Below are 12140 nucleotides of genomic sequence, written 5' to 3'. Positions count from 1 at the left end.
TCACATTGCCCACAGAAGAAACTCAGTTCTGCAACACCAGGGCATACCCAAGTCTCTAAGCTGGTCTCAGAGACCAGCAGCCTAACACCACAACTTGATCACAGATATATCAACACTAACCACTGAAATGTTTAGGATGTGCTCTAAGTAATGAACCTCAAATAGTTTTAAATAACTTAAAAGAAAGTGGGGAAAATAGTTTTTCTGTTTCATGAAAAGTAACTTATCCTTGCTTCCCAATCTTTCCTTAGTAACTGTAATCCTGAGTATGCTGGACAGGAGATGAGAGTTATCCAGATGACTGAGTTTGTCTCACAGCGACCCTTCTGCAGAAAGTGATTCCCCCTCTATGCCTATTATAAAGCAATGTAAGTGTCTCTGGTTGATACTACAGGGTTCATATACACAGTGAATATGGAAATGTGCTACTTGCAACTTTATCGTTGATTAATAAAAATAACACAGTGTTTCAACAAAGACTTATAGATAGTCACCAGGAGGCAAGAAAGACAGAGAGCACATACATGAAGGAGGAACAGAAGAGTTTTCTCACAATGGCCTTAGGGCAAGATCATGATGCAAAAACTATGGTCTAATCATCTACAGGTTCTGTACTTGTTCATGCTTTGGGCTTTATCTTTGTCTCCTGCTTACAATTTAGTTCAAGAGGCAGGGAGGAGCCTAGGAAAAAAACCACATGTCCTGACTCAAAGTCAGTGAGAGTTTTGATATTAATGAGTCACTATTTTTCCCAAGGTACACTAGAAGTCAATGGAAGCAGCACATCAACTTTTTTTTCCCATAACATTCTGGATGACACATTTTGACAACCAGATACAGATGATTTTGGCCTATACAAACCATTTAGGGTAGAAGAGAGGGTAAAAGATGTGAGAAATAGCATAAGATGCTTTTGGGAGTGTGTGTGGGTGCATAATTAAGTACATACTAAAAAGAAAAGAGTGTAAGCAGGAATAAAAAGAATGTGAGATCTCCACGAGAGAAAGTAAGTTTTCTTGATATACAAAGAGGGAAATGAAATTCAGGAATCAGCGTTTGATCCTCTCTGTTTTTAATGACGTGTAAAATCTTTGCAGGAAAAAAAAGGGACAATGTCAGATTAAAAATAAAACTGAACTGGTGCCTTATTTTTTAACTCTTCTAGTTAAATCTGAAAAACTTCAAATTTCTAATTTCTGTGTCAATTTTTATCATGCCATATAGATCCTTCCTTATGGAAGGTGACAAAACACTTCAGTAATTTGGTATATGATGCACAGAACCTTCAGGCTCTAAACACTGAAAAGCGGCACATGCAAAAACCTCAGAGAGCTGTTCCACCGAACATGCAGAAATCAAGAAACGAAAATATAAAGTCAATTTTTGCAAAAAAATCTCTGCTGAGTTTAAGGAAACTCCTCAGACCCTTAAAAGACAGTAAATAAAAGCAATACAATTTGGAGCCGAGATACGGTTTTGTTGTCCACTAGGTGGCAACATTCTCTCGATAATGAGACACACTGATTAAACATTATGTGAACCCAGGGGCACTCAGAATTTTTTTTGTTGTTTGGGTTTTGTTTGGTTGGCTTTTTAAAAAAAAGGTAGAGCAAGAATGGTAAAGTTACTTTTACTGATGTTTCTCTCCCTGCTCGTCTCCTTACAGAGATCCCCAACAAGCACAGCAAAAGACCTAAGGAAGAAAGTTCATCAGGTTCCACCCAGTCACTTCTTAATCTAATCTAAATTTTCAGTAGAGAAACTGTTCTGTTTTTATTTATAACATAAGTGCCCTCGCAAGCTTAGTTTGTTAACTATAAAGAACCTTGAACAGCAATATAGTACAAATTCCTGTAAAATTAAATGAAACTTTTTGGTTAGAGGCAACATCACAACAATCTTCAAATAACCACTGACTAATATCTAGTATGCTATTTGTCAGGCTCCTCAGAAAGTCAGACTCTCTGGGTCTCTCTATCCAGGATACCTTACAATACAAAGTAGACTAGAGATTTTTGCTGAACAGGAAGGGTCTTAAAGCCCTGGAGTCTTATGCCAAGTTGCATCTTACCTGATGTAAAAACCCCAAGGAAGTCTGAGAACCATGACTCCCAATTGTCCTGCAGTTTCTCTCTTCATATCACTACACTCAAAGCCTCTAACTTAATTTTTTCTTTTTCCCCTGTGCTCTCCACCAAAATCTGATTCTAAAAATTTTCAACATTTCACTCTGCTCCCAAACCCTGAAATTTCCCCCGGCCCTCCAGAATTGCTATTTCATAGACAATTAACTTCCGATTATTCTTACCTCAAACACAATGCATCTCAGAATTTTTCATGTTTTGAGTTTCTTACAGTTGAATTTGTGCAGAAGTTTTGCTAAACTGTTTCCACAATTTGTGTGTGCTTTCTTCTGAGAGCAACCAGATAAAAAAAAATACACAAAACTTTGGGGCTTTTTAATGTTTGATTTAATGCAGAAAGAAGTGTTTGGGGGGTGCTTTTTTGTTTCTTTGCTGGTTTTTTGCCTTTTTTTTTTAAAAATGAAATCAATAATTAAGATAAAATCAACCATAGTAGAGTTAATGGGAAAAACATCTAGTCAGCAAGGAAAATAGTAACTTAACCTTCTGGTAAGCAACAGTCACAGCTCTGGCCAGCCTAACATGCACTCTATAGGTGAATCAGGTAGGATTTAGCCCATGCATATAAACATACTCAACAATACAGAATTCATCATTTGAACCAGTTGTCTAGGCTTCCTTTTCCAGCAGTGGGGAGAAAAAGAGCCTTCTACAGTACTAGTCATGGGATTTTAGTTGTCTGCTGTAGGACTTCTAGAACTAGGTTACATGAATGCCCCCCAGGGAGACTAATAAGTTAAGATTCTTGCCAAGTACTCTGGGAATCACTACCAAGACTTCCATCGACCTCCTTTCTGCAACAGAACAGAAATACAGTACCATGGCTATTTAAAAGATTCCTTTTTAAAGTGACTGCATTAACCTCCAATGCAATGAATCTCCTTCCCATCTCCCATAGGAAAATTTATAGCTGACTATAAAAGCCTCAATATTTCTTATTCTTGTCAAGGAATGATGAGTGATTTGGCTAATACAAACTTGTCAATATAATAGCTCCATTAAGGCTGAATGATCTGTGAGGGTCTATTGCTACCACATTAGAATTTGAAATGAAAGCTTGATTCAAGTGTTTATATTAAAATTTTGGCTATATTTATGGCATCTTGGGATAATAACAGCAAAAATAAAAAGGGTTTTGTTCATTTGTCTTAAAAAGGATGCAAAAGAGCAAGAGAGCACAGTAAGAAAGCAGGGAAAGGCTAAAGGGAACATGATAGGCCATTAAAATTAGTCGCAAGTTATAAAATCTGAAAGAAATAATAATTCAGAGGGCCCAAGGAGTCATGAAGAAAGTTACAATCTTAACGACCCAAAAAGTGGATTCGAATAGTGGGGCAGATTTCCTGAGAGAGGCATCTATTAATGATGGCAAAGCACTCAAAGGAAGTAATGGACTCCTTGGGCTTGTGTTACTTAAATCAGGGCTAGAACCTTGAACTACCATAGGCAGCTGAGCAAACTGTTTACAAAACAAGTAATTAATTCCACCTACTGCCTCCTATCCTTCATGAATCACAGTACAAAAAGAAGATGGTAGGCAAAACCCATTTTTAAGAGGTAGAAAGTATGTACCCAAAATACGTATTTTACGGTAATATTATGTGAAAAATCCGCTAGTTTTGAAGAGGGAGCCTACAAGCTCTACCCCCCTTTGTTAGCTCCAAGGAAGTCTGTTATCATACTGAAGAGATGGACAGGTATGGATTTAAATTGCATGTTCTTCTGAGGAAAATATATGCTCGTGACTGATTAAATAAGACTAGTTTTCTTCAAGATTAGGCTTGGTTTTTTTCTTTTAAAATGTTTATCATCATTATTATAGATGTTTAAATACTTCACATGGCATCTCACGTTCCACAGCAAAAAATCCCCAGAGAAGGACCTAGTTTCAGTATGCATTGATGAATTCTAAGGATGGCAGATGGACATGACCAGATTATCAGGGTGAGGAGACACACAGAAAATCTAAACATAATAAGAAAAAATTGTGAGCCAAATAAGGCCTCACATAGCTGAAAAAAATTTAACATAAGCAAAGAGAAGTATGGAAGGAAAATTGAGATGTAGAGTGATTAAAAACTGGAACCAAGCCAGATTTTTTTTCTCTCCTTAATGTTTGCCCACAGTACTTCTATTGGGTTTTTTTTCTTTTCACATAATTCTTTAATTTTTAGTTCCATATTTTTTAAAAGACATTATATTATCGTAAGGGACCAGTAAAATGGTATCTTTCATTCAGAAAGTTAGTTTTGCATGTTCCTGATATTTTTTCATTAAATATCTTTGGAGATAACAAAAAACTCAATCCCAAACCTCTTTTACCCCCTGCCAGTGACATGTCTAATACGCAAAAGATGCTTTATCATACATACCTGAACCACATCAATAGCACTTCTTAAAATACTAAACACTCTCATAAATGGGAGAAGGGACATTCTTAATGGCTGTTGTTACAGTTTTACATAGTGTTAAGTAAAACAACCCACAACTAATTCTGACCTGTCTTTTTCCAGGACTACGAAGTTTTATGAGTGCTTTCACATGTAAATCTGAAAAGTGGGGTTTGGTTACCTTGGTGCATTAAAATAGATAAGCATTACCTTTAAACAATATGGAATGCGAAATAATAGACTTGTCTCTCTTGTTACCTTGATTTTTTTCTAAAGAAACATTTCTGATTGGCTAAAAATTAACTGTTCATTTAAACAACTTTTATGTATTTTTTTTATTTCTGTGACACAGGCCATCTACTACACTCACAGTTATGAGACAAGATTTAAAAGGAACACACACAAAGTGGACCCTTTAAATTTTGTAACCTCTGCTACAAATACAATGCCTTGAGACACTATGGACTTCATAACACAGACCAGCATTACATAATTGTATGTAACAAACACTGTTTAAAACACTTTCAGAAACCCAGAGGGCAGACTGTCTTTCCTGATACATATTCTCATGGCTATATTGAAAAGCCAAACTTCTCTGTATTTGGACAACAAAATTATACTGACATTACAACAATACCTAACTAGGTTTCATTAAAACAAGTGTTTCCCATTTTGGCTTTGACACAACAAATTAGATTTTTTCACTAACACGAAATAGGGAAAAATGGGGGAAAAATGATCAAGCAGTGAACCAAAAAAAGATTAGTATATGATGATGAAATCTTCCCAGAAGTGGATGATCTGTAAAAAAAATTGTCTGGATGCAAACTGTTTCTGTAGATGCTAAACACTGAAATGGACCATAAAAGGGGAGGGAAAAGAAGCTGGCATGGAGAGGCCATAATAAATAATAACGGTCACCTAGATAAAACCATCTTCTTCTCTGAATAGTTTCAACTTCCCGCCCCCCCCTTAATTTATTAGAACTGGATGGAAGACTTTAGAAACATAACGTCATTATTTAGCAAAAGTATTATTAGAATCATCACTTGACTGGCTTTGTGGTAGTCTCAAATGCCCTCCTCGTAAAAAAAAAAAAAAAAAAAAAAATCACATAGAAGTTGCACTGTATTTGTTTCATTCTGCCACATGCCAAGCAGATGAAGGAAATTAATGCCGAGACACAAATACTCTCAGCCACTGCTTTTCCCAGGCTTGTTCCCTCTCGGAGGAGTGAGCTCAGCACATGACTCCTTCCAGCATTCTTCCAAAGCCACAAGCCACACCCAATGGCCGTGAATCTTCTGCACTTAAAAAAGCTGTACTTTTTTAAAAGCTGACACTTTCGCTCTTAAGGAAGAACACAATTTTCCAGGTTTGGTTATTATTAAAATCTCAAACAAAAATACAGCAGAATCTCAGACAGGTGTGAGATTCCACCTAAGCACTTGCAAGTGCCATGTGCAAAGGCAAAGGGTAACAGCCCTACCACATACTGAGGGGATTCTGCAATGACATTAGAGCAGAGTATTCACCATTGGATGATCTCAGTGATTTGGGCCTCCCAGTGGGCCACGGACTCCTTTTTATCAGCCAGGTCTCTCATTTCTTCTTCCAGCTGCCGGTTATTCATACTCAGCCTCTCAAACATGGTGGTGAGCTGAATGAGAGTTGGAACAACTTGTTAAAGGTATAACCTGCTGTGACTCTGTCTCTGTGCAGACTTAAAGCCATGTATTCCCCTCTCACACATCGTGCATCTGCTTTAAAAATTGGTGCCACCCACCACAATAAACACCATGTAACAACAAAAACCAGAATCTCTTCTCATGACCTTAGCCGTATCGAAAGGCCGTTTTTAAGGACTAGAACTACATTTTTACTCTAAGAAATTAATTAGTCTTCTGAGAATTAGTCTCCAAATACCTCTACAACTCTTAGAAAGTTTCTGCTTTGCACCATATAGGTGTGGAATGTTCTATATAGAAAAAAACTACACTAAAAGAGCAAAGCAAGGGCACAAGAATCGTTACAGCTCAGATGAAACTGCCGAACCTCTCCCTTCTTTAGTAACCATGGAGAATGAGAGGCTTAGCAGATATAGGCAGGAGTCAGTCCTGAGATTCTCCAGGTGTCTCACATTCCCCTATTTTTCATTTTACCTACTTGCAGACAAGGAAATTGAAATTAAATGCACATCTGTAAGTACAATAGTCTACCTGGCAATCAAACTCTCACATTCACATAGCTGTCATTCATACATGCACATTCTGCAAGACAAAAGCCACAGCTAACCTGAGTTAGTATTGGGAACTAAACCTTCATTATGTCAAATAATTATTCAGAAAGTCAAACTGGAATCAGAGATCAGACAGACATTATAGGGAGGCCTACTTAGGAGAATCAACCTCATGTGAAAGGCTTCTTTTAGTACTGAAATATATTAACAAATCAAAATGATGAAAAAATAACAAGTCCTAAATCTATTCTGTTTTTTATTCTGAGTACTCCACTCTATATTTATCATTTAAATGGGCTTATGATTTAAATATGCCTATTTATTAAATGTAATTTGACAAGAAAAATACAAAGCTAACCAAATTTAAAAAAAAAAAAAAGAGACTGAGCAGAATAACTAGCAAAGTGACTCTTTTACTGTTCTTGGACTAAACCTACAAATAGGCATATATAGTATCCATCTAATACTGCTATGAAAATATACTTTAATTTGAACACTGACATGCAAACATGCTTACTTTGAAGAACACTGTACTTTCATCATATTTTTAGAAAATCTAACGCATTACAAAAAGAATAGACAAGTTTAGCAAGATCTGGCTAATCCACAATGAACTTGAATAACCTGTCAAAATGAACAATAAAGAGATAATCTAAATGCATGAAACATAATTATTCCTTGCTCAACGCACTTTAATTAATATGCCTTATCATTTGTATTTTTTTAATATCTCAAAGTAACACTTAATCACAATGGGTGGGAGGGGCCCTGCTATTTCACAGTAATTGACATGCAAATATAATCTAAGTAATCACATCATTAACTATGTATTTTTATATTTGGGCCATATAATGAAATAACTTTTTTTTTTTTTGCTTAAGATATCGTCTAAAATTAATCTTACCAAACTGCAAGACCATCTAACTCAATTCCTACACATAAATACACAAAGATGTGCATATATATGTGCACACATTCTCAAGTTCAGATGCATGTAGATGCCCTCTATTCAAATAAAATATTAATCACCACTTTTTGTGTAATATTAATTTCTGCTATCAATAAAGAGTTAATAATAACCAACACAGCTCTGTATTTGTACATAGTATACAGCAGTTGTAAACTCAAGACTAATCAGCACTTACCTTATCAAGTTCATTTGAAAGTTTTTTGTTTTCTTCTGTTAGCAGAATCTTTTCTCGTTCATACTTCTGTTTGAACTCTGTTTCAAATTCCTCTCTTTCACTTTGGCTAAGAAATAAAATGAAGTTGTATTAGAAAGTTTCCTATTCTAAAACTCATCACACTATTCACTTAAATACACAAGATCACACTAGCTGAACAGGAAGTATTACATTGGTAATACCACAGCCTATTAAAACCAAGCAAGTTATGTATTATACTACCATCTTAGGACTATAAGACAGTCAGTTAAATTTTATCATTAGACAATGATCTTTCCTTCAGTATGGAATTAATGGAGCTCCACTGAGATAACATTTGTCAATCCATTTACACATATTTTATTCTTTAGATGAATCTTTCAAATATTGAGCAGATGTAATTCTGCAGACCAAAGTGTATTGTCAATATTCTAAGACACTCAGGGTAAAAGCTCACAGAAACATTATCTTAACATACGACATTTCTGTAATTCCAAGTTTCACACAGAATGACAGCCAAAATGATCACATATGAAACCAGAACATACAGAAGCTAAATTAGAGTACTTTGGGCTGGGTTTCTGATGAGAGAAGGTTATATGGGCTAGTCTTTGGACAATTTAGAACTGCCAGAGGACAGATTCGAACTATTAAATGAGGTACTGTATGTTTACTATCAGCAAAAAGTGGATGGAAAACCTAGACACTCCTAATATCACCAGATTCTAGAGCAGGTCTGCACCATTCTTTCTGAGAAAGAGTTTCAACGTAGCTGTCTCCCCCAAACCTTTCCTTCTCCTGTGGATGTATTCAGTAGAGGAGAACCCCTGGTTGATTCTGCTTAACATCAACTTCAATCACGCACAATGAATATGAGAATCTGAAAATAAATGAAGCTGCAAGTCCTCCATTTGCCAAAAAACATTGTAATTTCCTTACAGTGGTGTACGGCAATGTTTTAAATGTAAATTCCCACCTCACATCCACTCTTTGGAGACTCACTACATTTGCATCTTGTATTCACTGTTTCACCAGTTACTCAGGTAACTGCCACAAAGCTCCTCAGTAGGCTGATGAAACTATTCTACAAATGCCACAGATAACAGTAAATACCACTCAGCAAATACCACTGTCCAGCCTTAAAAGGTTTGAAGAAGTGCCCCGTACAAAGGGTTAACGCTGTAAATGTAAAATCCAGGGGAAAACTTGTATTGAGCATTGCAATCTTTTTTCTGGATACTGAACAGAATTTTACATCGTAGAACAGTGAAATTACATCCTTGCCTCTTTTGCCGAGATGCAGAACTACTACAATTGCCAAATTGAGAGAACACCCTTAAAAGATGAGAAGTGTCAGTGGTTACAGTGAATCCAGTTAGGAGTAATGCTGGTTTGAATTTCCTATTCCTAATTTGAAATTCATTTAGTGCTTCAACCACTCTTTGAAATCTAGTACAGCATGTTAGACTGATGGTGAAATTCTATGTTGCTAAGCATCCTTTGAAACATAACACTACATCCTAGTAAAGTAACATACTATCCTTACTGTTTAAACGCCAAGTTTGAAATCCACCACCACTCCTTTTCTATATCAACAGATTCCATGCATATGATGAGCAGTCTAGGGAAAAGGCAGGAAGAGATTAAAGCATTGGCTGTCAGGGGAATTAATAACAGGTCCTGCTTCTGTTTGCAAGGCATAGATTCAAAGCTGATTTCTCAGACAGTAGACGTAGACTGAGATAATTTTTAATTAATTTATTACTTTTAGTTAGCTTTTATGGTTTTATTTAGGGTTTTTTATTCTGTATTTGTCTAAAATTTGTTCTTTTAAGTCTTTAAGGCTCAAAGAAGCCATTAATGGTGGTGGATTAAAGAAGGTTTGGATTGGTAAAAGAGTCCAACACATTTCTAGTTTTCTGTATTTTATGTTCTTAATTCAACTGGTGATTGTCACTAACTCAGTAAGTCAGACTGGTATAGTATAATACAGAAACAAAGATAAATTTTAAACAGAGGAGAATGTGGGTATAATCTATCACACCCAAATACCAACTCAGCAAACCACAGAACTGTGACAGACTCCATAGGCAAACCTTGGACAGCCAGGAAGATCAGAATAACACATTTACTTTGAAGCTTGGCACCCTCATCTCCCATCAAGCTTTTACTCTCATCTAAAATTTAGCTATGTATCCACTCTTCAAGATTAAGAAATCATACATGATCCAGCTTTTTTTTTATCAGGAAAATAACTGTAACAAACCGCATCCAAGCAACGTGAAATACAGCTTTATGGTATCACTTTGTCACTCCAGCTCTTTATTGCTGCTGTACAAAGTGAAGAAATATTTTATCTTACTGCTTTGAAACCAAGAAAAGTAGACCTGCAACAAACACCAGGCCTCAGGCTTCTTTATATCACACAATTTAAAAACAGCAAATGCTGTTTTATAAAGTTCTCTGCTTTATAAATCTATCATTATATGACGGGCTTAAAAGAAACTTGTACAAACATGATTTATTTTACACAGTTTCTTGCACCTTCTTCTGAAATATTTCATAATGACAATTCTAAGAAATGGAATATCATGCTACACAGATCACTGGCCTGTTACTGGGTTCCTACATTCCCAATTTTAATAGCATATAGTTTATGAGACTTTAGCGAAGGGCGATCATTTTGTACAGAAAGGTAGTTTCTCTCCCTTGAGGACTTATGCTGTTGAAATAACAGAAGTAAGAAAGCTTAAATTTGAAGGAAATAAAGAAAAAAACCCCAATTTTAAAAAATGAAACAAAAATCACCAACATGCAAGTTACATAAAAAAGTACACAGAGATTTTGACCAAGTTCTTGTTGACCCTTGCTTAGAATAACCTGCATAATTCACTCTATACTATAGCCCTTATGAAGTAACGCATCTGCATTCTCTTGCCAAAGCCTTTTTTTTTTAAAGTATGCACTAAAGATTATTTTTAGACTACTAAATTTTTTTTTGCCAAACTGTATATGCACACTTGAACCCCACGCCCACCCCAACGCTATTGTTGAAATAATTCCACTTATTTCAGCATAAAGCCTCCAGGTGCTTCCTTTTCAACACTTACATTGAACACCTCTGTACTGGAAGAGTCACAAAAAGCTCTGCATGCCTGATTACAAAAAGCTGAAAACAGTTATGTGCAAACAGGAACCAAAAAAAAAAAAAAAAAAAAAAAATCCATGTTCTGTTACGAAAAACTACCAAATATTGAGAATCGAGCAGCAACAGCCATTCTTCCATTATTAGTATTTAAGCTTCCCTTCTAGATGATCCCTGAACTACTACAGACGTCAATCCGTAGCACACCTTGAACAGTGGACTTCTGCATTTCTGTGCAGCCCTAATACTTGCATGAGATCCTGCAGATCTGTTTAACAAAACCCAGTCAAGATCAGGTATGATGCTGCAGCCCTTCCCATTAAGATGCTGGTTATGTGACACATTTCTATTCGTGCTTTAAAATGTTCTTTTACACGAACACTTGAAATACATACAGAAACACATGGTTACATCAGCACTCATTTTAGATTTGCATCCAGTTCTTTTTTTTATTCAGAGGGAGAAACTAGATTGAAAGAACTAGCTAGCACGAAGCAGATCAGCGTTATTCGGTCATTTGTTATTTCACTAGGTGGACATCTAGTTAGAACTTTTGCAGCTGTACGACTCCAAGGAGTTTTTGGTCTGGTCTGTGTTTGGAGGTATGATCTTTAGCAACAGTTTAGCCTGCAGAAAGAGGTATTAATGATTCTCTATTGAATATTCCTCATTCTGAGACACAACTGGACTGACATGGCATTAAAGGAGTATCATACTATCACCTTGATATATCGCAAGACAGCATAGCCTTTTGTGCATTTATAACTCATAGGTCAGCAAGACCATTAAGTTGTGGTACAATGAAAACACGCTGCTGATGCAAGTTTTACCTTTCAACCTAGAACAAAGCAGCAAACTACTGTGTTAATATGTCCAACCTATGAATAGCTGTATTCTAGGAAGAAACAGTTCATCCACTGCATTCTAGGCTGTATGATCTACTTCCCCTGCTGCAAACAATTTACCAAAAAACCAAACAATGTTTCCACCTCTACTTGTGTAAGCTTTTTGAAAAAGTTCTGCATTTTATTTACTACTTTTATTTAAGGACTTTAGTTA

The 12140-nt window shown here is 36.1% G+C and overlaps 1 protein-coding gene across 1 annotated transcript in view; it reads right to left on the bottom strand.

Moving 5' to 3' along the window:
* Positions 1-6065: 6065 nt before the first annotated feature.
* The window catches only part of LOC104620807 (serine/threonine-protein kinase MRCK alpha-like), a gene marked incomplete at its 5' end in the record, with an annotated part of 25191 nt that continues 19116 nt past the window's right edge, over positions 6066-12140 (bottom strand). Inside the window, 2 exons of the mRNA XM_010287122.1 lie at positions 6066-6194; positions 7919-8024. Coding sequence (XP_010285424.1) covers positions 6066-6194; positions 7919-8024 — 235 coding nt within the window. The remainder of the gene's footprint in view (positions 6195-7918; positions 8025-12140) is intronic.

Source organism: Phaethon lepturus, unplaced genomic scaffold, assembly GCF_000687285.1.
Source record: "Phaethon lepturus isolate BGI_N335 unplaced genomic scaffold, ASM68728v1 scaffold52685, whole genome shotgun sequence".
NCBI lineage: Eukaryota > Metazoa > Chordata > Aves > Phaethontiformes > Phaethontidae > Phaethon > Phaethon lepturus.
This window is presented reverse-complemented; position numbering and strand designations above follow the sequence as displayed.